The 24551-nt window shown below is 33.6% G+C and overlaps 3 protein-coding genes and 2 pseudogenes across 48 annotated transcripts; all 5 read left to right on the forward strand.

Annotated features, from left to right (window-relative positions):
- The first annotated feature begins 497 nt into the window (after positions 1-497).
- On the forward strand, positions 498-2511 carry LOC146939928 (zinc finger CCCH domain-containing protein 29 pseudogene; annotated as a pseudogene). Its single transcript, XR_015031833.1, has one exon. The product of XR_015031833.1 is annotated as a zinc finger CCCH domain-containing protein 29 pseudogene (transcript).
- Positions 2512-5181: 2670 nt separating this feature from the next.
- LOC146939929 (uncharacterized) lies at positions 5182-12880 on the forward strand. Of its 38 annotated transcripts, none has more exons than XM_085753489.1 (18): positions 5182-5531; positions 6205-6294; positions 6393-6500; positions 6651-6684; positions 7108-7264; positions 7492-7697; positions 7809-7933; positions 8040-8910; positions 8985-9082; positions 9172-9290; positions 9616-9643; positions 9727-10009; positions 10086-10184; positions 10275-10394; positions 10611-10876; positions 10968-11136; positions 11262-11379; positions 12058-12880. In XM_085753489.1, exons 2-8 carry the CDS (start codon positions 6244-6246, stop codon positions 8082-8084), a joined length of 726 nt encoding a protein of 241 aa, XP_085609615.1. In that variant the 5' UTR covers positions 5182-5531; positions 6205-6243; the 3' UTR covers positions 8085-8910; positions 8985-9082; positions 9172-9290; positions 9616-9643; positions 9727-10009; positions 10086-10184; positions 10275-10394; positions 10611-10876; positions 10968-11136; positions 11262-11379; positions 12058-12880. The 38 variants fall into 38 exon arrangements, with proteins under 38 accessions (XP_085609615.1, XP_085609621.1, XP_085609633.1 ...); XM_085753495.1 differs by having other exon boundaries at positions 11071-11136; positions 12320-12880; XM_085753507.1 differs by having other exon boundaries at positions 10827-10876.
- A 204-nt stretch (positions 12881-13084) lies between these two features.
- Positions 13085-18735, forward strand: LOC146939930 (uncharacterized). Of its 7 annotated transcripts, none has more exons than XR_015031834.1 (12): positions 13085-13259; positions 13751-13840; positions 15592-15638; positions 15993-16108; positions 16187-16258; positions 16473-16591; positions 16667-16933; positions 17021-17049; positions 17329-17469; positions 17588-17644; positions 18122-18186; positions 18348-18495. XR_015031834.1 is itself a non-coding variant. In XM_085753480.1 (12 exons), the coding sequence occupies exons 1-11, from the start codon at positions 13095-13097 to the stop codon at positions 18152-18154; spliced, it is 1131 nt and encodes a 376-aa protein (XP_085609606.1). In that variant the 5' UTR covers positions 13086-13094; the 3' UTR covers positions 18155-18186; positions 18348-18495. The 7 variants fall into 7 exon arrangements, 5 of the variants coding, with proteins under 5 accessions (XP_085609606.1, XP_085609603.1, XP_085609605.1 ...); XM_085753480.1 differs by having other exon boundaries at positions 13086-13259; positions 18127-18186; XM_085753477.1 differs by lacking the exon at positions 18122-18186 and adding an exon at positions 18597-18735 and having other exon boundaries at positions 13087-13259.
- Positions 18607-21092, forward strand: LOC146939931 (uncharacterized). The gene is made up of 9 exons (XM_085753522.1): positions 18607-18746; positions 19217-19310; positions 19394-19565; positions 19650-19782; positions 19959-20136; positions 20242-20299; positions 20388-20476; positions 20638-20730; positions 20819-21092. The coding sequence occupies exons 3-9, from the start codon at positions 19539-19541 to the stop codon at positions 20823-20825; spliced, it is 585 nt and encodes a 194-aa protein (XP_085609648.1). The 5' UTR covers positions 18607-18746; positions 19217-19310; positions 19394-19538; the 3' UTR covers positions 20826-21092.
- A 1193-nt stretch (positions 21093-22285) lies between these two features.
- On the forward strand, positions 22286-24237 carry LOC146939932 (zinc finger CCCH domain-containing protein 29 pseudogene; annotated as a pseudogene). The gene has a single exon (XR_015031837.1). The product of XR_015031837.1 is annotated as a zinc finger CCCH domain-containing protein 29 pseudogene (transcript).
- The last annotated feature ends 314 nt before the right edge of the window (positions 24238-24551 follow it).

Consider the following 24551-nt stretch of genomic DNA (forward strand, 5'->3'; position numbering starts at 1 on the left):
TTGGCTTTGCTGTTTGTGTACTACTAACTCTTGGTGACTTTCCTCAGTACACCTTGTCCATGAGGGGGGGTTACTTTTGTTGTGTTCATATATCTTATTTTGACTTGTTAAAAAAAATATACAAGTGAGAATTCATTTGAAGTTTGATCATCCATGATTGGGTTGAACAACATTACTTTACTTTGGTGATCAAATTTTACTATGACTATTGTACAAGAGTCAAGTCAAGAACAAGGAAGAAGTCCGCGTGCAAACATATTGAAGAATGAAGATATGAAGACACCAACGTACGAACATGACCAACAATGATTTAAAGAAACACGCATTTGGGTCCCACTTTAGCATTCAATAATTGACTGTGACCAAGTATACAAGTCAAAGAAGATCGAGTAGAATTTGAGAAAGAGCAACGAAGAAAAGTCACACTTTCCTCTCTTCTTCTTCTTTTTGTCTCCTAACACTATACTATAAATAGAACTTCACATTATTCAATTCTCACTCACCTTCACAATCAAAGCCTTATTCATTCTCTAAACAAATTACACACACAAAAAACCACTCAATATGGAAAACAAGTTCCAAAACTCAACTTTACTTGAATTATCAGCAATTGATGATATTGAAGCTTTCAAAAGGGAAGTAGAAGAAAAGGGCTATGATATCAATGAGGCAGGGTTTTGGTATTGTAGAAAAATAGGATCAAAGAAGATGTGTTATGAAAAGAGAACACCCCTTATGATTGCTTCTTTGTTTGGAAGCATTAGGGTGGTGAAATATATCATTGAAACAAACATGGTTAATGTGAACATGGCAATTGGTAGTGAAAATGTCACTGCATTACATTGTGCTGTTGCTGGTGGTTCTAAATCCAAATTTGAGATTGTTAAACTCTTGGTTGATGCTGGAGCAGATGTTGATACCCTTGACGAAAAAATTAAGCAGAATTTTCTAGTGCCTAAATCAAAAGAATTAGAAGTTGAGAAGAAAGATTCAGGATATGCTATTGATATATCATTGCCTGATATAAACAATGGTGTTTTTGTAACAGATGAATTTAGAATGTATAGTTTCAAAGTGAAGACTTGCTCAAGGGGTTACACTCATGATTGGACTGAGTGTCCATTTGTTCATCCAGGGGAGAATGCTAGGAGAAGAGATCCAAAGAAGTATCCTTATAGCTGTGTTCCGTGCCCCGAGTTTCGCAAAGGGACATGCCAGAAGAAAGATGCATGTGAGTATTCACATGGTGTTTTTGAGTCTTTGCTTCATCCTGCACAATACAGAACAAGGCTTTGTAAAGATGAGATTAGATGTTCTAGAAAAGTGTGTTTCTTTGCACACAAACATGAAGAGTTGAGGCCTTTGTATGCTTCTACTGGTTCAGCTATGCCTTCACAAGAATCTTTGCCAATTTCAAATGTTTCAACACCACCTATGTCTCCATTGGTAGCTGATTCATCTCCTAAGAATGGAAATTACATGTGGAAGAATAAAATCAATCACAGTCCACCTTCATTGCAGCTGAAAAATGCTTTGAGTGCAAGGGATTTGTATCAAGAAATGGATTTGTTACATGGTGTTTCAATGCCACCTTCAACTCCTACTCGATTGCAATCTATGACTATGAATAGGTTTCAGCTGAACCAAAATAGGAACCATGTTCAAGCAAATTATCCATTCAACAACACTGTTTCATCTCCTATGAGAAAACCATCAGCATATGGATTTGATTCATCAGCTGCTATGGCTGCAGCAGTGAAGAATTCAAGGTCTTCAGCCTTTGCGACACGAAGCCAAAGTTTTATGGATCGCGGTGTGTCAAGACGCCACATCAGTGCTTCCGAATCCAACAGTAGGATGAACTCTGGTCACTCAGATTGGATTTCAAATGATTGGGATGAGCTGCATAAGTTGAAAAAATCTGCTTCTTTTGGATTTAGAAATTCTATGGTAGTTGCTTCGCCCGTGGCACGGCCAGAACATGTTGAACCGGATGTCTCGTGGGTTCATTCGCTTGTTCAAGAGGTTTCCTCTGAGAATTCTGAGATATTTGGTGCTGAGCGGCTACATTATGATCTCTATAACCAGAAGTTATCACCATGGGCAGAGCAGATGGTAGCATAAAGTGCCTCTTGATTATTCTTACTAAGTTTCATATATTTTTATTTTCTTTGACAAATTACTAAGTTTCATATTATGTATTTATTTATTTAATTGAAATGTTGTTAGAATATAGGAAGATAGTGTTGCCAAGAAAAAAAGTTCAGGTTAGTCCAGAGAATTGGACAGCATATTGGTACGAATCTACTAGTATATGGTTCTATAGAGTTGTAAAAAGTTGTCAATCCACATGGAGTTTATATGATTCCCAATCTAGTTATTAGTCGTGATTAGCTGAAAAGATCAAGTTTATAAGTTCAATGGTTTCTTGGTTTTAAATTTAGAATATTATAAAAAGGCCTTAGGATTGTGGTTTGATCATAATGATAAATACTAAACATTCCTTATCCATTTCTCTATTTTATGTGAAATTCATTTTTAAAGACAAAAGAATTTCTTTTGTATTTCATGTTTCCTTTGAGTGTATCTCAATAATAATCAAGCATATTCTTATGGTTGATTATCATTGAGACCCTTTAAGTATGAATCTTATTGTGTCAAGAATCACAAAACTACTTTATATTATGTTCATCTTGTCTAACATCATTTGTTCTGATATCAAACTTCACCTTTCGGTCATTCGTTTGATGTTTGGTATAAAGCTTTAAAATAATGAGATTAGATTAGAAAATGAATCTTAATAAAATAGAGTCTAGACATGGGTTGAATAGGATTGGATCATTAGATCATTCCAACAATCCCAAGACTTAAACAAGTCTACTCACTCATGATCATTGTAGACAAAAGTTTAGAATTAAAGGACATAGAAATAAATTGCATAAATATAGATGGCTGAATATAAAGTGCAGAAGTAAAAGTGCATAAATATAAAGAACAAGAAATAAAAGTGCAAAAAATAAGAACAAAAAGAACTTAGAACAAGTGTAGAACTTTTGATTTCACTAGAGTAAGTTTACAAGCATTCCAAGATGGCAACTCTGATATGAGCCCTATATTTATAGCCTATAACCTCAGACAAGGCATTAAACTCGGATTACAAGGCAATAATGGGCAGTTTCCAAGAGTTTTGAACATTAAAATGTGACTGCATAGCTTGCACGATCATGCTGATGAAGCGCATGACCGTGCCTAGTTTCAAAACTGCTAAAACTGATCAACTGAAGGGCGCGCACGACCGTGCTTATGGGGCGCAAGGTCGTGCGTGATAATTTTGCCTATCCACGCACGAGCAGCTGTTTCCAGGAGCACGACCAGTGAGAAATGGGGCAACACCGGTGAGAAATGAGGCATCACCGTAACACTTGAAAAAGGTCATTTTCCTTGACTTTTCTTCTCTTTCTTAACTCTTTATCCATGCTTTTGTTCGAAGCAACTTGTTCTTCATTATTTTGACCTTGAAACCAAAACAAATACTTTGAAGCAAAATAGCTCTAAAACAATATTAAAACTCACTAATTTTTATTGAAATTGGAAATTAAAAACATCATAAACTACGACTTATCACATATAATTTTTTTTTTCTAATTCAAGGAAAGAGTTGAAGAAGTTTGGTGAAAGCAACATTCTGAATTTGTCCATTTGTATTTATTTCCCCTTTCATAAGGGCATAATAATTGATATATATATATATATATATATATATATATATATATATAAATTTGTTTTAGGGATAAACAAGCATACATTTAAATAAGCAGATAATTATTTTTAGGAATAATAAAAATACATTTAAATAAAAGAAAATGAAAGTTAGGACCCCCAACCCCCGAAGCTACTAAGCTACATCAACCCTTATCAACAAGCCTTGATTCCTTTGTACCACTTAGGTACTAATCTCTATTCAAATGTTTACATTACAACTTAAAGTTATGGATTGCACTTCAATGACATTATTATGGGAATGTCACATTACATTGATCAATCCAATTGTAATACATAGGTTATTCAATTACTCTCTCTCCCTCTCTCTCTCTCTCTCTCTCTCTCTCTCTCTCTCTCTCTCCCTCTCTCTCTCTCTCTCAATCTTTTATGTTTAAAAAATTATATTATCATGTGTCACAATTGGTTTGCTCAATGTCATGACATTATGTCATTGAAGTACAATCCTAAGGTTCTTTACTCTCCTTGAAAATATGTTATGGGGAGATCGAAAGTTGATTCTCACAATCTCACTCAACTCAATGTTGCTTACTAAATGAACCACACCTATTGGATTTTTGTTAAAATGAATTCTCTCCATTTTCTTCATATTCTCTTGCGAGTTTTCTCTTTCACTTCCAATTTTTACATTAAAAATTTACCCCTCATTTTCCCAATAGTATTGATTTAACTATTCCTATTATTCTAAAAAAATGAAAAATGGTATTTGTACAACATTTATGACAATTTTTCGGATAATTTTCTCTCTTATGAATTTGCTCCTGCCAATTTTTATTAATGTGAGTATGATCCAAAATTTTTATAAATGATGAAGTATGATTTTTGCTCCTACAACATAAAATTTCTAGATCCCATGTACATACCTTCTCTTTGAAAATACTTGGGTGACATTGACGATTTTAGTATCTGTTTGGTTCAGCTTCTACATTCTTCAAAAGCAATTTTGGTGGCTTTAAATGTGAAAACTAGCAATTCCAACATGTTTGGTTCAGCTTCTCAAAATCAATTCTCATCTCCAAAAGCAATTTCGGTTGAAGCTACAATTCCTAGCTTTTGAGTTTACAAGAATCAATTCTCCATTAAATTTTATATTTTAATTATTACAACCATTATTTTCCTTTATTGTCCTTTATCAAATCTCTTTTTTTTTTTTGTATCTACTAAACTAGATAGGAAAATAATAGTCCGTGGAAATTACCTTTTTACCCTTATTGGGGGTATTATGGTAAATTAATTAATTGGAGCTGCCTACCTATATATATGTGTTTTTTTTGTCTACTAAACTAAATAAGAAAATGAATGTCCGTTGATTTTACCATTTTGCCCTCAGGAGGGGCATTTTTGTAATTCAGTAATTTGTTAGCACATGGGTATATATATATGTTTGGGAGCCATTCTTCCATTCTTTTCCTCACACCAGAAAAAAAAATTTTCCCCTTCTTCCCATGTCTCTCTCGGCCCTCTCACTCTCTTAGCCCCAAATTCTTCAATCCTCACCCAAACTCCATAGAATCAACATGCAAACTCATTTTTGAACCCTCATGATGGAATAATCACAAATCAAGTCTCAATCCTCTTATCCTCTTCCCTTGAACGTGTCCCTCTCTCTCAATTTTCACCTTGGGTTTTCATTTTTATTCAAACAAGAACCTCTTGCATGGGCACTGAATATGATTTATCAGGATGGTCTGAAGCAAAAAACAAGGAAGATTAGAGTTAGGGTTTGGTTGCTCAGCTGCAATAATTGATGGGTATGTGTGTTTTCTAACTCTGTTCTGTTTTTGCTGATTGCTGGAAAAGAGTTGAGTTAGAACTTGATGCATAAGCTAGAATTTTGAAGCGTAAGTTGTTTAAGTTGTTGTAAGGAATAGATTAGCATTACAACTTATGAGTTTGATTAATTATGTATTTTTGGCTGTTAGTAGCAACAGTAGTGTTGTTAGAGTTTGAGGTTAAAAGACCCAAATTAAGAATAAGAATGAGTGAATTAGTACCTTTTTTTTTGTAAGTATGTTTTTGGTACTTGCATTTATGTCATGAATCAAGTTTGCAATTAGTTATTTCAATTTTGTAAATGCATTGCTGCTGATTTGTTCAACCCACAAGATGTTTGTATAATTGCCTGAATTAAGGTGTAGGAGTGTTAATATGTACATGTTTGTCAAAATGTTCCTTTCATATTGTGAGTGTGTTATGATTCAAGGTTTTGAAATTAACTAATCTTTTGAGCTTTGGAATGTAAATCCTCTCTTAAGGAATATGTGAATGAATGTTTTGACAAAGCCTTTGATTATTTGTTTGAGTTATTGCCTTGTGATCGTAAATAACTATTAAGTTGTGTAGTCATTAGTGTCATATTCTGAAGTTTACATCAGGATATCTCATCCATTATTTTCCTGATTTCATTGCATCTTTTTTTTGCAGGTTGTGAGACTACTAATTCGCAAAATTAAACAACGAAGAATGAAAATTGCTGAACTAGAACAAGTTAGCTCAAGACCTGATGTTGTTGTGGTAGGAGTGTTTTATATTGCAGAATTAGTTTCAAATTGTTGGGTATCCGCTTCTTTTAAGGCCGTTATGCAAATGATGTTTCATAATTTCGTTTTCAGGTTTGGGATGCTACTGCAGCAGATCCTAAGTTGCTGGTGTTTTTGAAATCTTATCGTAACACCGTACCTGTACCTAGGCATTGGTCACAAAAGAGAAAATTTTTGCAGGTTAGTCAGCATCCTAACTTGATAGTTATTATAGGCTAATGATGTAAGCATGTCTGATGGTTGTGCCTTGCGTGAGTGATGTACTAATAGGGTGAAAACGATGAAGTCAATAAGGTTTATCTTATATATGTATGTATGTGGTTCTTGCAGGGGAGCGGCTTTGGCAATCACCAATCCTGGACTGGTAGGTGTTTGGAAATGGGCATCCTTGAGTTGTTTCTCTTTTATTATCTTTGTTATATTGATTGGGAATATAGTGTTTTATGTTGTGTAGCTGTGTCTTGAATTTATGTTGTGCACAAGATTTGTTTGGTGTTTTTTTTTTGGAGTGAGGTTTGTTAATGCACAAGATATTTTTGTGGCCTTGGCGCAGATATAGCAATTTTTCTCTGAATTTGGTTCATTTGACCGAGGACAGTCGAAACACAATGTATTGAGGAGAATAAAAGTTGAGGTTATTTTGTTTTTATCAATCTGCTAAAAATTTAAGGTTAATTGAATACTTAGTATATTGTTGGGCGTTTGTAACTATGTGAGTGATGTACTACATTCTTGCTTATGTACAAAAGAATCGTTTAGTCAAATTATTTATGGCATTGAAATCCAGGGAAATCTTGGTGGAGCTCGAATAGGAATAGTTGCGAAACCGTCTGCGAATTTGTTGCTGGAATACTCGCGACTTGGCTTAGTGGAGGTGTTGTTGTTCCACTTGCACTCAGCTATGCAGAAGTAGAGCTTCTCTATGTGATGAATAATTCGGTTCGGTATGCTTTGCAAACACTCACTTTTCTTATATAGCATCTCCTTTCTTTTATCTGTTTAACGTTTAGCTTGTGAACATTAAGAATTCAGGACTATATTAATTTTCCATTGACATTATCTTGGTACCTTTTATATGAAATTTTCAAATAGCTGGTTTATCTGTAGATTTTTTTTCCTTTGTGAAAAGTATATATGATGTAAATATGCTTCAAAATGAACCTTACCTAAGGAAGAAAAATGTTGGCGATGTGTCTGCTATATTGAGTACTGAAGATCATGGTGAATTAATGCAAAGCATTGCCAATAAAACCTCTTCTCAGTTTTTCCATATTCTGCCTGTTCCTAATAATTCCTCTGAGAAGAGTAGAAATGGACATTCACAAAATGGGGAAATTGATGCAGACAGAATTTTCCTGAAAAATGTCGAAAGATCAAGTAAGAATATCACATTTTCAGCTTTTAAAAATGGATGAAGTAGAATATCTTCGTATCAGTTTTCTGAGGCAGTTCTTTCTCATCATTTGTTTTTCATATCCTTTGGATTAGGTGAAGATCCAGCACTGATTTTGTACACTAACGGGACAACAGTTAAAAACAAACAGATATTAGATTGTATGCTGGTTGTTACTTCAAATTTTGCAGACAAATTGCCTTCTTCATTGGTCCTACAGGTATATAAAATTGTTCATAACTCATTGATTAATGTTTAATTTGGAGCTAAGCTAAATATAATTGATTACGTGAAGCTAAATGTTTATGTATTCTCTATTATTACAGTTGGAGGGCTTCTTAATGCAACATGTGGGAATATTAGTGAGCTGATAATAGCAATATTTACTCTTAGCAGCAACCAAATTGTTGTTGTCAAGTATTCTCTTTTAGGTTCCATCCTTTCAAACCTTCTTCTTGTGCTTGGAACTTCCCTGCTTTGTGGTGGCATTGCAATCCTTGGAGTGGAGCAAAAAAAAGGAAGCCTATTTCATTTTATTATATATTGTCAAATATAAGTTAAGTGCAGTTTTAGAATATGTGTTCAAAATTGTTTGCGAATGTCAGTGAGGTTAGCGTGGATGGTTTTTAACTAATATCTATTGTTTCCGCGACATGCTATTCAGTATAAAATATGGTCAAATAATGGCTATAACTTAAATAGGGTGCAGACTTGATGGTTTTCAAGTCTGGTAATAGTATGGCTAGATTAGTTTTTCATGTTGGTACCTGTTTGGTTCTTGAATTATTTTTGTATAAACGATTTATTGCGCTATTTTATTCTTCTTTCCATCACTACTATATTTGGTTTATGCATGATTTTTGCTTCAACCTTATTCGCTATCTTCGCGAATGCATTTGTAGTTTCTTCGGAAAAACTAACAAAGGAACGAATAGTCATTTCAATCATCACACTTGTGATGGTCAATCTTTGATATACATCGTTACCACGAAAACATTCCTTTTTTTATTTGCTCATTTCTCGTGATAGATGAATCAGAAAACATGTTATGGGAGAATATTTTGCTGATGGTCATACAATTTCATCCACTAAGAAAGCATTTTTCATTTTATTTTGTTCTTTTTCCATTGAAGGATCAAGATTTTTCACTATAATGGGTCATTGTACTTCAAGGAGATGTTTGACAAGTTATACCAGGTCAGTAGTATCTCGAACTCTTGCTGATAATTGTTTTTGTATATGTCATTGAATTGTGTGTAAACTATTTGCAGGCTGATTGGAAACCAGAGTCACCAAGTAAGTTAGGTGACATCAGTAAACTAATCAAGTCTCATAGACTCGATAAAACTTGAAGATTAAAAACCATCAGGTTCTTTACCATGTTTATTCTACTATTTCTTTTTGTGACGAGTTTTATATTTTGTTCTATAAAGTTTGAATACCCTGAACTTTTTGCAGGTCAAGGACCAAAACCAACCCAAGTTTCTACAAAAGCCTCTTCTGCCAACCCAACTGCACAAAAACCTGCTGCATATCGTCCACCACATGCTAAGACTGTAGCTGCTATTCAGGCAGAGGTACACATTCACAGAACCAATGATCTGTTAATTGTTTCTATTCAAAATTATCGATATAAACTTCAGCAATAAGTTTGCATGGCATAACTTGAATATAAGCATATGAACCTTTTGTGTCACCATCCATTATTATGACTTTCGCTGTGCAAGCATTCTCTTTATAAGAATAGTATGTTCTGATATGAGATGTGAAGTTGGGGGGAGAAGGGATTTTATACTTTGTTATTTTTCATTTTATAAATTATATCACGCATCCCTCATCTATTAACAGTGGTCTCTTTTTTTATTGCCACATAATCGAGAAATAAAATCATTTCTTACATAGGCACCTTGATGACCTTAATTTTATGGAGGTTTGTTCTCTGTCCAAGTATTCTGATGCCAGTTGCTTATAATTTCTTCCATTCCTCGTACCTATTCTTTTCACTACTTTCAGGTTGAAACACCTATGATAAACAAGATTGCCGGTGGCGCAGCAGCACGTCCATTTGTAGCTCACCACAATGAACTTGACGTAAAGTTGTTCATGAGAATTGCTCCAGAACTTTATCTCAAGCAGCTGGTTGTTTGTGGGATGGAACATGTTTATGAAATTGGTAAACAATTTAGAAATGAGGATATAGACCTTACACATACTCCTGAGTTCACTACCTGTGATTTTTATATGGCTTATAATGACTACAACGACCTAATGGCGATAACACAGAAAATGTTGAGTGGTGAGAATTATTAAGGTCTATTGATTGCTATATTTGATTTTATCTTCTTTAAGCCATATGATTTTATCTTATTAAGGTCTATTCACGAACTCACAAAGGGAAGCTATAAAATCAAATATCATGCAAATGGGGTTGATAAAGATCCTATTGAAATAGACTTCACTCCACCCTTCAGGTGCAGTGCATTCAAATTTGTCACTCATCGATTGTGATTATAAAATCTATTGTATTTTGGCATGACTCATTTGTATTTTTATTGTTACAGGAATAATGCTGATTTGGTTATGTGGTTTTATTATTCTTCTATGGAATGTCTAATTTCTCAAAGCCTGCAAGGTACATCTTCATGGAAATTCAGAAGATTGATAGCAATTATTATCCTGAGGTACTTTTTGTTGATCATAACTTATGAGAAGATGATTTAGATATACATGCCTGCTATTAATGTGTCATTAAGTTAGATTATATGATAATATGACAATGATTATGTACTTTTTAAAGTTTACAACAATAATAACATAAAAAGTTAGACAGATTCTTAAATTTTTACTGTAGTAGCTTCCCTATTGAAGTTGATTAAAATTCATCTTTATTCTTGCAGACTCTAAATAAACTCTATTATTAATGTTGGTTCTGGCTTTAAGATGTTGTGGAAAGCGGTGAAGGCATTCCTAAGTGAATGCACAAGTTCGGATAATTAATATATCGAAGAATTTTTCATCTCAGATGCGATGATTTTGCACAACTATATTTTGTTATATCAACCTCTAGCTGACAGGTTTGTGTTTATGTTAAATCTCCAACATTCATGTTTCAGGTTTTGGGTTCTAATTATCTCAATGTGTTGCTAGAGGCTATTGATCTGAGGTAAAACGACTTTTGTACAGTTAAGCCATGATTTTTTCAGTAGCAACTTAGGAAGTTGAAACCTTTTCTGATGAATATGACCTACATTCAGGTCTATTTGTGATGTTCTGCAATTTATGAAACTCTTAGATCTAATTGTTCAATTTTTCAATAACTTGCCAACATTTTTGGTTGGTCATTGCACATGTTCTGAGTATGGAGATTGCTTGATGTGTGATCAAGGCCCATGGAAAAATTCAGAATTGTTAGAAATGATTCAGGTTTGTCGATATCAAGAGCGACATTTTAAACTCTTTCAACAAAACTAGATTTTTGTATTTTTTAAAATGTAGAGAAGTAGAAAATTAGAGAGTAAGGGATGCCTTATCTAACTGAATTTTTTCAGAGAAAATTTCTTCCAAGATTGCGGAGAGGTTGTTGATGTACGTCTTGCTTCAGATGAGGATGGAAGGTTTAAAGGCTTTGGACATGTTGAGTTTGCAACTGCAGTGGCAGCCCAAAGCGTAAGCTCTTAACATTTTTTCAACTTTGTGGATTTGATTGAAACTCTAATTGATTGCTTCCAAGTAATTTGTTTCTGGATTCACGTGTTATACATGTTTATATGATTGTTTGCATGTTTAATAATATGTTTTATTTTAGATCAATCTAGCAATTTATTTTTTTAAAAAAAAAAAAAGAGAATGATCTATCTAGCATTAGATGCCAGGTATTTAGTATCTTGCTTTCATGACCAAGGTTTTAAATCTCGGTTATAGTCGCTATCATGTCTCGATTCAGCTGATGCAACAACTATTATTGTGCTTGTGATATGGTCTCTATTCAGGGAAGTATAAATCAATATTAGGTTATATGATCTTTTAATAGGGGAAGCAAAACTACTGCAAGTGATCACTTTTTCTCCATTTGATGCTTTATTATTTTTCAATTTATAATGCTTTGAGTGTAGTGAACTGGTACTTTTTTTTCTTTCTAACTTTTCTGTATTGAACGAATTTTTCGTCGTCGTCTATATTGCATTGATATCATCTGCTTCAGATATTTTTTGCTTCCCCACCAGGAATTTTATGCTTTTTGTTTCTTCTGCATACATGTTGATTTTGGTATTTTGATAAGATCTGGTTTCAGCATACCAAAAACTTTGTTCTTCAACTTTTTATCTGCACTTGTGGCACTTGCAGGAACTGCATTGGTGAGTGTTGTCTTCATTCAATAGGGAGATGTTTAATGGATTCACAAACAACATATCTGCTCACAACATTTAACCGAAATTAAATTTGCATTTGTTATTCACGATAATGTAGTCCCAAATTTTGTAGTGAGGACTTAAGTCACCTTATGAATAATATTATGAATGAGCATTGGAGAAACGAAATGGTAATTGTACATGATTTAACAATTATATTGCACTATATTCAGTTGATCTTTCTTGCATTGTATTAGCATTTTTCAAACCGAGTTTGGAGGGAGGTTCTAAGGCAACCAAGAAAGACAATGCAGTTGCTTGATGTGCTTACCGGTCATGAATACGATTGCCGCCTCATTACCGCTGAGCGTAACAAAGCTGAAAAATCCTTGGGAGGAGGCTGGTTCCAATTTGTTAGGGACAATCACCTACAAGAGGGCGACATGCTGTTATTCGATTTAGGTGTTCCTCCTACAGTGTTGTTTGTGGAGTTGGTCCGTAGAAATGATATTGCTTGAAGAAAGTTCTAAACTTTTGGAAATTGTATGCTGGCATGTATATTTTGTATAACATTTCGATGACAATATGTTTTGAATGTGGTTTGGATTTAGTAATCCAACCCTTTTTTAGTAATCAACCTTAAATTGGTTGTACACTACATGGTAGCATCTATATTTCTGCTGCAGTATATTATGTAATGACAATAATTGTTATGCTATCTTTTATGTCATGCCTTAGACCATGCATAACAAATATTCGGATTATGAGACCTTCGTTCTCAAATTTACGAAGAATAACAATGTTCCGTAATTTGAACATCTCTTCTCTAGAGCAATTTTTTTAAATGTACGTTTATGATAGACCTGTCTAGGATTTGATGTTATGGATCATGGTTTTTTTATATCTATATGCATGTAATATCTATATTCACAATCAGTTTACTTTTAAGCGTTAACAAATATGTGTTTGCAAACAAAATTATCCGGGAAAAAGCAATCCACCCCGTGCGAAGCACGGGTTTGTAACTAGTTGATGAAGAAAAGGAAAAAAAAAAAAGAAGAAGGAAAACAGAACAAGGGACAGAGAAGAAAAAAGGAAAAAAAACAGAACGAGAGAAGGGAGGGAGAGGAGAAGAAGGAAAAGAAGCCGATGGAGGAAGAAGGGAAATTGGAGAAGAAGACAAGCTTCAATTTTAAGGTGAGTTTCCCTTTTCCTTTCCCTCATGCATGTTGAAATTTGATGAATTTAGGGTTAGGTTTTCATTTGGGGGAAAAGGGAATTTTAGGGTTTTTCATGAATCTAATGCCATGCATGTCTCAGATTGAATGAGTTTTGTGTGTTTTCTGTTTTATTTTTGTTTTTGCTTTTGTGGTTTGTTGATTCTGGGTTTTTGTTGTTGTTGATTCTGTTTTTGGTGTGATTATGTTTTTGTTTGTGATGTTTCTATACAAGTAACTTGTGAAAAAATTGATTCTTTTGAGATGAAATCACACTTGGTATAAATTGCACATAAGGTGTTTGTGAAATTGACTAAAATTGGTGATGCATGAATTGTTTACTTAAAAATTGATGGCATATTTGTAGTCTCAGTGATATATGAATCTGTTCAATATGGATCCTCTCATATGTTACTATCTAAAATGCCATAAAAAATAATTATGAACAAGTTTTAATCTGTTGCAGAAAAGGTTAATGAACTTGCTACATGCCATGGTGAAATCAAGGTCGTAAGGGCAATTGAAGTTAAGAAAGATAAGGCCATAGAAGAGGTATTAATGGTAATTACTAAGCCACCATACTTACAAGGTAATTTTCTGAGGTTTTTTGTGTTTGTATGATGTTGAGTGATTGTTTTTGTATTTTGCATGTGTTGTGACATGTTTTTAGGTATGTTTGGTGGTTTTTTTTTTATGCATGTATGTTGATTTTTTTATTTGGTGTTTGTTTTATAGGAAAATATATGTTTAGTTTGATTATGGTATGGTCTGTTCATTTTGAGTATTATGATTTATAGTTTTTTGGTATGCATGTTTTGGAAATTTTGTTTGGTCTTGAAGGGATTGTAAAAAAAAATTATTGCTGAAAATGTGTGTCTGGATTTTGAAAATACTTTTATGGGTTTTCAATTGGTGAAAATGAAAGTTATAGTCTGTTTGATATGAGTAATTGAAGACTCTTGTGGTTGATATGATTGAATTGTTCTTATTTGGTGAATAATTTACCTGTTAACATCTATTTAGAATATAGTCTGTTTGGTTTCATCATTTTTCTTGAGGATTTGCAGATTATGTCTCAATTTCATGTTTAACTTTGAGAGGATTTTGATATAATTTGGTTTGATACATTTAGCTTGGTGTTTTTGATGGTTACAGTTGGTAGCACAAGATTCTAGAGAAAATAGGTTTGCTCTGTCATTTGATGTGCTAAAAAATATTGACTTTTGGCAATAATATTAGATATTTTGAGATTTAGTACTTGATTTTTATCTGGATTGCAGCATTGAACACTATTAAATCTACATATGATGCTTTATTCTCTTATGATGTTCTTGAATTTATGATAGCAGAGATGTATGATAGCAGTAATGTTGGAAAGATAGCAACTGAAGCATGTGCATTTAAATTATGACATTAGAGGCTATTTAGAATATAGTCTGTCTGGTCTCATCATTTTTCTTGGTCTCAATTTCAAAACCTCTAGAACGATCCATCTGAAACAGGTTTAGATTAGTCCCAATGCAAAGAATTTTTTACAGAAAAGAGCATTCTGGTAATGTGACAATGATATATAGAATACGCATAAAACAACTTATAACATTGATATTCCTCCCTGTCTTCCTTATTTTTACGCCAAAGCTCATAAGCAGCACATATAACTTCATGAGTACCAATCATGGAAAGATACATAAATATGAACTTTTATTTGTTGACGTTGTTTATATATAGGTGTATTGAATCAACATAAGAGAATAAAGCATCATATTGTATCTTACACTTAAAATATTTTTCTTGCTTCTTTATCACTCTTTAAGAAAAGGAATTTAATTTATTAGTAAATTTGAAAGAATTCTCACAAGCTAAATGATCCTTATATGCATCTGTCTGCCATATTGTACTCTTTCATTTGTCAGATTTGATGAAATTAAAATTTTGTAGCTTAAATTTTGAATTGGGTGTTCTTATTGAGGTTCAGTTGTTTGTTAGATTTGATGAAGATAAAAATGGGTTTATGAAATGCACTATTGATAACAGTTCAATGTAAACTGAAAAAGATTTGAGTAGGCAGATTATACAAACTAAATTTTGTTGACAAGTAGTTGTAGATAGTGATCCTATGATAGAGGTGGTTTGAGTGGCTTGAATTTCTGACTATGCTATTGGGTAAGAGTTCATTTTCCAGATATTTTAAATGCTCAGTGTATCTGTGACTGTAAATTTGTGGTAAGGCCAATTGTTCGTGAGGTCATTCTCAAAGGTTAGGTTTTTCTGCAAAATTGGATATCTGACTTCAGTTACTTTCATCCTGGCAGGGAGAACAAGCTTTATTGGAGCTGATAATCTGTGTTTCAAGGATTTTGTATGTTCACTTTCTTCACTCTCTTGCTACACTCCTTTTCATGATCTTAGGCTACAATAGACATTTTCATATTATTTAAATAGCGATGATTCTATCAGATTTTAACTTGAGAAGTTCCATTAGACTTGATTCCTGAGAAGTTATGTATTATTGGCTTCATAATGTGTGGAACAAATTTTCAAGCCGTGGCTTTTGGACATGTCAAAGGTCACTGCTTGAAGAGTTGAAGTAAATTAGTTTTATTCTTTCTTTTTTTGATCATTTTGGTTTTGTTATTATTAAAGGCTGAAATAAATGATCTTTCATTGATTTAATTATTTTGCGTTTTTGGAACTTATGTATTTACTGGGAAAGGTCTGAAGTTGAACCAATGGAAATTACACCTGCTAGAAAGACACAGAAGGCTGACCGAGAAGAGTTAAGGAAGGATCGACTCAATGAACAATTTTTAGAGCTGGGTAACATTTTAGGTACGTGAAACTTCACTTTCCAACATAGGTATGCTTAATATTCACCCTATTTTGCTTAATATGAATATGACAGGTTAGTGGGTTGGACAGAAGCTGGAAAAAAACCACCTGGTGTGGCTGCTAAACTCATAGATTGTAAATCATATAAAGGTGCATACTTTTACTCTTAAATGTCATTGAAAGTTACTGCATTATTTTGCAGTACATGTTATAAGGTTGCAACTATAAGGGAAAGAAAATATGTTATAGGTTATATATAGTTCTAATGTATGCTTAATGAGACAGAGAGAGACTTCTCAAAACTGAATTTATGGGTTGAATTTTGATGTTCTAATTATTAATTTGCCTCGAAAAAATGGTTCAGGATTTTATTTCATTGAGTATACGCTGCAAAGTCCTGGTGAGGGTCGCAAACATCTATATTCAGCTTTTGGGATGTTAACAGATGGTTGGTATAACAGACTGTATACAGCGACAGGGCAGGTACTATTCGATATCATTCATTTGTGAGTTTTAATTTGTTTTTTCGATGTCATTCATTTTTTGGTACATAATCAGGAGTTCAAATTTCCAGAATACACAGAAGTGAAAAAATGCTATCCTCATGGATTCTATGGGCTTGATAAATGTGGCAGACCTGTGTATATCGGGAGAAGTGGGATGATCGATGTTAACAAACTGTGGCAAATAACCACACAAGAAAGGCTTATCAAGCATCATGTGTCAGAACAAGAGAAAACACTAAGAGTAAGATACCCTGCATGTTCATTAGCAGCCAAAAGACACATAGCATCCACCACAAGTATCTTGGATGGCAATGGAGTAGTAAGCAAATTTTTCATATATTGTTTCATAATTTACTATTTGGTCTAATAATGCTGATTTTGTTATGTGATTGTATTATTCTTCTAGGGAATGTCTAATTTCTCAGAGCCTGCAAGGTAAATCTTCATGGAAATTCAGAAGATTGATAGCAATTATTACCCTGAGGTACTTTTTGTTGATCATAGCTCATGAGCAGATGATTTGGATATATATGTCTGCTATTAATGTGTGATTAAGTTAGACAGATTCTTAAATTTTTATTGTAGCAGATGATTTGGATGTACATGTCTTCTATGAATTGAAAGTGTAGCATTTGATAATGAATCATCTCTTTTTATGTTTCCTTTTGTGATACTGATGCTGATTTTCCTTGATGCTAATGTTCCCTTTAATAGTGGGATGAATTTGCAGAATGAGGTGGATTTATTGAGTAAAATTCAGCATCCAAATATAATTTCTTTACTCGGTTGTAGCATTAATGGAGACATGAGATTTATTGTGTATGAGTTAATTTCCCTTGGAAGCTCTATTATATGGTAATGTTTTGTATTTGATGCTGATTTATACATACATAGTAGAAGACATTTACAACTCTCAGTTAAATAACATTCTAAACTCGGTTACATTTTTCTTGTGCAAAATTTTACGTTGAAGGAAAATCTCATGGCTGACTTGGCATATGAGAATGAAGATTGCTCTTGACACAGCAAGGTGAACTTCCTTAAGAGAATCTCTCTTCAACATCTCAAATCTCTCTCTCACTTTTGTACTTTAATGCAATGTAGTTAAGGCTATTTTAATCACAACTTTAACCAAGTATACAAAATTCAAAATTACATGTGACATACCAAAAACTATGTTCCTGTTGTTTGTTGCCATGCTTTAAAGCTATCACTTGATTTCAAAGCTAGGAAGTGAACTTGATTTCATTCAAGTGTTGAATTGTTGTAACAATTTCTTTTGACAGATTGGTGTATCTTTTTTATCAATGCTTTATTAAGTTTCAATCATAGATCCTAGGAACGTAGTTTAGCCATCACTTGTGACAGATTTGTAACTTTTGCTTGCTCTTTTTGCAACTTGCTTTACAATATAGTGTGGATAGCACTTATAGTCTTCATGTGAGTTACCAATATTCAAAGATATTTTTACTTGCTATGTGTATTGCAAGTTCTGATATTTTGGCAGTCCAGGGTGATGCATCTCTTGAGTGATAAATGACAGCACCCGTAGCACCTAGAGAATGTGTCCTGGTAGGTTTGCATAAAGACAAAGAAGAACCCTGATATCTTCTCACTCCAACTTGCAATGAATAATTCCATCACCATTCGTGTTAATTCATTTTTCTTTTTATTTTGTGAATTGGATTCCCGTCTTCTAATCTTTGTTCTCTTCAATGGAATACAAACTATAGGAATGTGTGGATGCAGCAGATGGAAAACCAACAGATGAGAATGTGGATTCTTACCTGTCTACTGAAAATGCTGATGCTGATCTTAGAACTTTGCCTTTCAGCAATCTAAAACGAATTTCAGGAACAGAGAGTAGAAATCAGAATAAAGGTAAAATATTCATGGATGTATGCTATTGCTTAGAGTTCTATGTATGCAATCTATACATTGTGCTTCTAACTAATTGGTTGGAATTTCATATTGATTTTTAGAGTTGGTTGGCTTATTACAAAGCTTTAGACGGTGGAGATCGTGGCATTGATGGTGATTTCCCTGTTGTGCTTTCTTTAGAAAAACCTAAAGTTAAACTGCTTCCATTTAAGGGTCCAAGTGGAGAAGAGGAAAACCCTTCAGACTATCAGGTGATTTTGTTAGTTTTTATTAATCATTTTTTTATTGTACCACTATCTATTTTGTGACTGTTCGATAGTATAAAACTTATTTTAGACCACATTTTTTCAAAACTATTTTATTGAACAGTTTTTAAAAACCAAAACACAATCAAACAAGCCTAAGTGTAGTAATTTTCGGACATTTTTGTCAAGCCATTGCGCATTTGTTATAATAACATTTAGTCGCATTGGTTACATATTCTGACTTCGATGTCCTTTTGTCAGATTGTTCCAGATTTTAGGGTCCGTATAATACCTGTTTTAGGGTTCGTATAATAATCCAACCCTTTTTTTATAATCAACCTTAAATAGGTTGTTGGCTACATGGCATCATCTATATGTGTGTTGCAGTACATTATGTATGCAATGACAATAGTTATTATGTTATTAAAAATTGTTAATATTTACAGTTTTTATGGTTTAATTGAATAATTATGCAGTGACTTCATAGATGATTGGGTGAAAATTGGTTTATCTTCCAAAGTCAAGGTTCTAAAAGAACATGAATGCAATGATTTCAAGCTAAAGATTACAGTATGAATGCAATGATGCAGCTAAAGATTGTTAATTTTTTTTTGAATAAAAAAATAAATGATTAATGTTAAACATAATTGTAGGTGGATTGGTTATTCCAAAACCTGATAATGGACCATTACTCCAGTATGCTGCAACAGCATCTTTTCTCGGTAAATTGTATAGTGATTACATTGATCATCTCAAAATATCCGGTGCAACTGCGAAACCGATGCATTCTCAGTTTCAATGCTTCGTGATTTTTCAAGCTCTCAGGTGAATTACTAACCTTCTAACCATTTTCGATAGTAACATATAGGAATTGGAAATAGTCTAAATTTTTGCTTCCTTGTGTTTCAGGTTAACTACATCTTGGGACAAAATCCAATGAAAATGAGTTATTTAGTGGGATATGATGATAAGTTTCCAGTCCAAGTTCATCATAGAAGTGCGTCGATCCCTTGGGATAAACGGTACTACAATTGTGATGATGGTAAGACATGGCTGAGCTCGAAAAATGCCTCAAATACATCAACCTAATGTAGAAGTTAGTCTTGAGTTATTATTTTGTTGATAATTGTCTCATATAATTTGTACTTGATTGCCCTCTTCTACATGAACTTGATATTGGTTCTTGCAACAAACTTCCTGATACATTTATTTGTGCAGCTGCAACTTCATGCCCTCAACTGGTGAAGCTGGACATGCATAACTGTTCTTGTGTTAGCGATGAAACCCTGCGTGAAATAGCGCATCATTTCCCTAATCTTGGTTTTCTTGATGCATCATACTGCCCAAGCATATCTTTGGAGTTGTGCTTCAAATTGTACACTCGCTTTTTGCATATGTAAGCTTGTATTTTGAACTAAAGTATATGGCTTTGTCTAACATGGTCGCTTTTCTCTTTTAAGTTGGTTCGAATGACAATGTTGACAATTCTAAGGTTTCATAGCTGCGAGGGCATCACTTCTGCATCAATGGCTGCAATAGCTCATAGCTATATGTTGGAGGTATTTTATCTGTCCCAGATATTGATATTAATGACATGTCTGAATTCGTGAGTATAAGGATTAATACATTTTATCACCGCCAATGCAGGTTTTGGAACTCTGCAATTGCAGTCTATTGACTTCGGTGTCGTTGGATCTTCCACGTATGAAGAATATTAGATTGGCGTACTGTCGCAAGTATGTTTCTGCTTCATTTTTTCTCTCCCAAGAAAAGAACTATAATTCTATTATTGATGTGTCTCTCGCTATTGCTTTTCACTTTCTGTAAGTCAATACCAAATCTTTTTTTCTATTGTTGCATCTAATTTTATTTTATTTTTGAATTGTTTCCTTTGCAGACTAGCAGATTTGAACTTGAGTGCTATATCACTTTCTTCTATACAAGTGTCTAACTGCTCCACCGGATCAATATCACTTCAAATTCACTTCAAGTATGTCTTATAATTATGTCTTCATTCATTCCTCATTCTCTTATATTCTAGAGTATAGCCCTTAATGATGGGCTTTTTGGTTATGCAGAAATTAGCACTGCAAAAGCAGGACAACTTAATTACATTAGCATTGCAATGCAAAACTTTACAAGAAGTGGACCTCTCTGGGTGTGAATCTTTGACAAATTCCATATGTGATGTTTTTAGTGATGGTGGAGCTATTTTGTTATATTTTTTAATCTATACTAAGATGATAAGCTGTCAAATTCACATATTAATTAGAATTCAGCTCAAAGGGAAATAGCCAAACATAAAATAACAGAAGCGAGTTTATTAAGAAGCAGAATTTTAAGCCTCTGCCACATATATGTTCTTAGATAAATTGTATCAACATTATTAAAAAAAGTAGAAACCTGAGCGCAAATACGAATCGGTTTTAGTAATAAACAGATTTTCTAAATTATAACTTATTCAAACATATAATAAAGAATTTCAAAACCATAGTATTCTAAATGCCCACGGGTACCCGTGGGTAAAATCCGTCACGGGCATGGAGTGGGTAGCTAAACGGGTATCCACGGGTATAATAAACGGGTATTTAACTATCCGTTATTATATGGACACAGACACGGATTTGGTTGTATCCATAACCACGTGTACTCATACCCGATAATAAATTTAGTAAATTACTAAAATATCTTTATATATCATATCTTATTACTTAAAGTTGTTACCTTATTGAAGAAAATTTTAACAAAAAAGTCCTTGACGTTTTCATTTGTTACTCGTGATAAGCCGTTTTGAACATTTCATTTTCTAACTCGTGATGCAGGAGTACTCTAAATATTGTGTTATGGTTTATAATTATCTGTCATTTCGCAATCTATCCGTCCGATGTAATATTTTGTCAAAAAAGTAACTAACCCCCGTGCGAAGCACGGGTTTGTAACTAGTTTAATTTTATAAACCAAATTTAATCAAAATAGGAATAATTGTCAGAAAAGAATAAATTGTTTTTTTACCAAAGTTCTCCTCATTTTCTCTCTTAAAATAAATTGTTTTTTATGAAAGAAAATTACTAGTTAATCTCCTCATTTTCTCTCTTAAAATAAATTGTTTTTTATGAAAGAAAATTACTAGTTAAGAGAGATAAATACAAAATCACTTATGTCACCAACATTCAAAGTTATCCAAATATAACCCTTCTCTTCTTCTCATCAATGAAGAGAATTCACTGCCGGAAACTAGGACACTATACTACTATTGTACCGTAAAACTATCCAATAAAAGGTCAGCGTGCGAACACATTGAATGACTGAAGATAGGAAGACACCAACGTAGGAACGTGACCAACAATGTTTATAAGAAACGCGCATGGGTTCCACTTAAGCTTTGGAAACTTGACTTTGACCAAGTATACAAGTCAAAGAAGATTGAGTAGGATTTTAAGAAAGAGCAAAGAAGAAAAGTTACACTTTCCTCTCTTGTTCTTCTTTTTGTCTAATCCACTACAAAGCCTCACATTATAAAAAGGACTACACTTCCTCATATTCTCACTCACCTTCACAATCAAAACCTTCTTAATTTCCCTCTACTTACTATTTCATCTCTAAACAAATTACACACAAATAGCCACTCAATATGGAAAACAAGTTCCAAAACTCAGTTTTACTTGAATTATCAGCAATAGATGATATTGAAGCATTCAAAAGGGAAGTAGAAGAAAAGGGTTATGATGTAAATGAGGCAGGTTATTGGTATTGTAGAAAAATAGGATCAAAGAAAATGTGTTATGAAAAGAGAACACCCCTTATGGTTGCTTCTTTGTTTGGAAGCATTAGGGTGGTGAAATACATCATCATTCAAACAAACATGGTTAATGTGAACATGGCAATTGGTAGTGAAAATGTCACTGCATTACATTGTGCTGTTGCTGGTGGTTCTAAATCCAAATTTGAGATTGTTAAGCTCTTGCTTGATGCTGGTGCAGATGTTGATTCCCTTGATGAAATAATCAAGCAGAAAATTTTGGTGCCTGATTTAAAGGAATTAGAAGCTGAGAAGAAAGATTCAGGATATGCTATTGATATATCATTGCCTGATATAAACAATGGTGTTTTTGTAACAGATGAATTTAGAATGTATAGTTTCAAAGTGAAGACTTGCTCAAGGGGTTACACTCATGATTGGACCGAGTGTCCATTTGTTCATCCAGGGGAGAATGCTAGGAGAAGAGATCCAAAGAAGTATCCTTATAGCTGTGTTCCGTGCCCCGAGTTTCGCAAAGGGACATGCCAGAAGAAAGATGCATGTGAGTATTCACATGGTGTTTTTGAGTCTTTGCTTCATCCTGCACAATACAGAACCAGGCTTTGTAAAGATGAGATTAGGTGTACTAGAAAAGTGTGTTTCTTTGCACACAAACATGAAGAGTTGAGGCCTTTGTATGCTTCTACTGGTTCAGCTATGCCTTCACAAGAATCTTTGCCAATTTCAAATGTTTCTACACCACCTATGTCTCCATTGGTAGCTGATTCATCTCCTAAGAATGGAAATTACATGTGGAAGAATAAAATCAATCTCACTCCACCTTCATTGCAGCTGAAAAATTCTTTGAGTGCAAGGGATTTGTATCAAGAAATGGACCTGTTACATGGTATTTCAATGCAACCTTCAACTCCTAATCAATTCCAATCTATGAGTAGGTTTCAGCAGAACCAAAACAGGAACCATGTTCAAGCAAGTTATCCATTCAACAGCATTGTTTCATCTCCTATGAGAAAATCATCAGCATATGGGTTTGATTCATCAGCTGCTATGGCTGCAGCAGTGATGAATTCAAGGTCTTCAGCCTTTGTGACACGAAGCCAAAGCTTTATGGATCGCGGTGTGTCAAGACACCATATCGGTGCTTCCGAATCGAACAGTAGGATGAACTCTGGTCTGTCAGATTGGGTTTCAAATGATTGGGATGAGCTGCATAAGTTGGAAAAATCTGCTTCTTTTGGATTTAGAAATAATATGGCTGCTGCTTCGCCCGTTGCACGGCCTCAACATGCCGAACCAGATGTCTCGTGGGTTCATTCGCTTGTTCAAGAGGTTTCCTCTGAGAATTCTGAGATATTTGGTGCTGAGAGGCTACATTATGATCTCTATAAACAGAAGTTATCCCCATGGACAGAGCAAATTGTAGCATAAAGTGCCTCTTGATTATTCTTACTAAGTTTCATGTTATGTATTAATTTATTTATTGAATTGAAATGTTGTTAGCATTTAAATTACATAAGAGTATAGTTAGAATATAGGAAGGTGTAGTGCTTTCAAGAAAAAAAGTTCAGGTTAGTCCAGAGAATTGGACAGCATATAGAATTTCTTCTAATTCAAGGAAAGAGTTGAAGATATTTGGTGAAAGCAACATTCTGAATTTGTCCATTTGTATTTATTTCCCTTTTCCTAAGGGCATAATAATTGATGTATGTATAAATTTGTTTTTATAATTCCATCAAATGCTTATCCGTTATTACATATAGTACTAAGTAGGTGATATGTACAAATCACATTGCATTGTACATAGGCAATGACGTTTCATCTGATAACCAACACAATTTAACTTCTTTTTGAGGTATCAATTTAATGGGTTCACAACACAATGATGATGATAGTGAAGGAGCATGTCATAAATTTTATGAATTAACCTTAATCAATAATTGAAAATTATAAAATATTATATCAAGTATTCATTCTAATTATAATATTATACTAAATAAATTGATATTTATTAATGGGTTGTCCTTTAATAAAATGATATTCCATAAAAACCC

Source organism: Medicago sativa, chromosome 3 (assembly GCF_051527215.1).
Source record: "Medicago sativa cultivar Bolivia chromosome 3, Bolivia_mono, whole genome shotgun sequence".
In the NCBI taxonomy this organism is placed as follows: Eukaryota; Viridiplantae; Streptophyta; class Magnoliopsida; order Fabales; family Fabaceae; genus Medicago; species Medicago sativa.

Bases quoted from the DNA above. Each gene is read 5' to 3' on its own strand.
- LOC146939929 (XM_085753484.1), top strand. From the start codon at position 6,244: ATGAAAATTGCTGAACTAGAACAAGTTAGCTCAAGACCTGATGTTGTT. The intron at 6,685-7,107 runs GTAGGTGTTTGG...ATTGAAATCCAG, and splicing joins CAATCACCAATCCTGGACTG to GGAAATCTTGGTGGAGCTCG. The intron at 7,265-7,491 runs GTATGCTTTGCA...ACCTTACCTAAG, and splicing joins GTGATGAATAATTCGGTTCG to GAAGAAAAATGTTGGCGATG.
- LOC146939930 (XM_085753477.1), top strand. From the start codon at position 13,095: ATGAAGAAAAGGAAAAAAAAAAAAGAAGAAGGAAAACAGAACAAGGGA. The intron at 13,841-15,591 runs GTAATTACTAAG...TCATCCTGGCAG, and splicing joins CCATAGAAGAGGTATTAATG to GGAGAACAAGCTTTATTGGA. The intron at 17,050-17,328 runs GTAAATCTTCAT...TCCCTTTAATAG, and splicing joins AATTTCTCAGAGCCTGCAAG to TGGGATGAATTTGCAGAATG.
- LOC146939931 (XM_085753522.1), top strand. From the start codon at position 19,539: ATGCTTCGTGATTTTTCAAGCTCTCAG. The intron at 19,566-19,649 runs GTGAATTACTAA...CTTGTGTTTCAG, and splicing joins GTGATTTTTCAAGCTCTCAG to GTTAACTACATCTTGGGACA. The intron at 20,477-20,637 runs GTATGTTTCTGC...TTTCCTTTGCAG, and splicing joins AGATTGGCGTACTGTCGCAA to ACTAGCAGATTTGAACTTGA.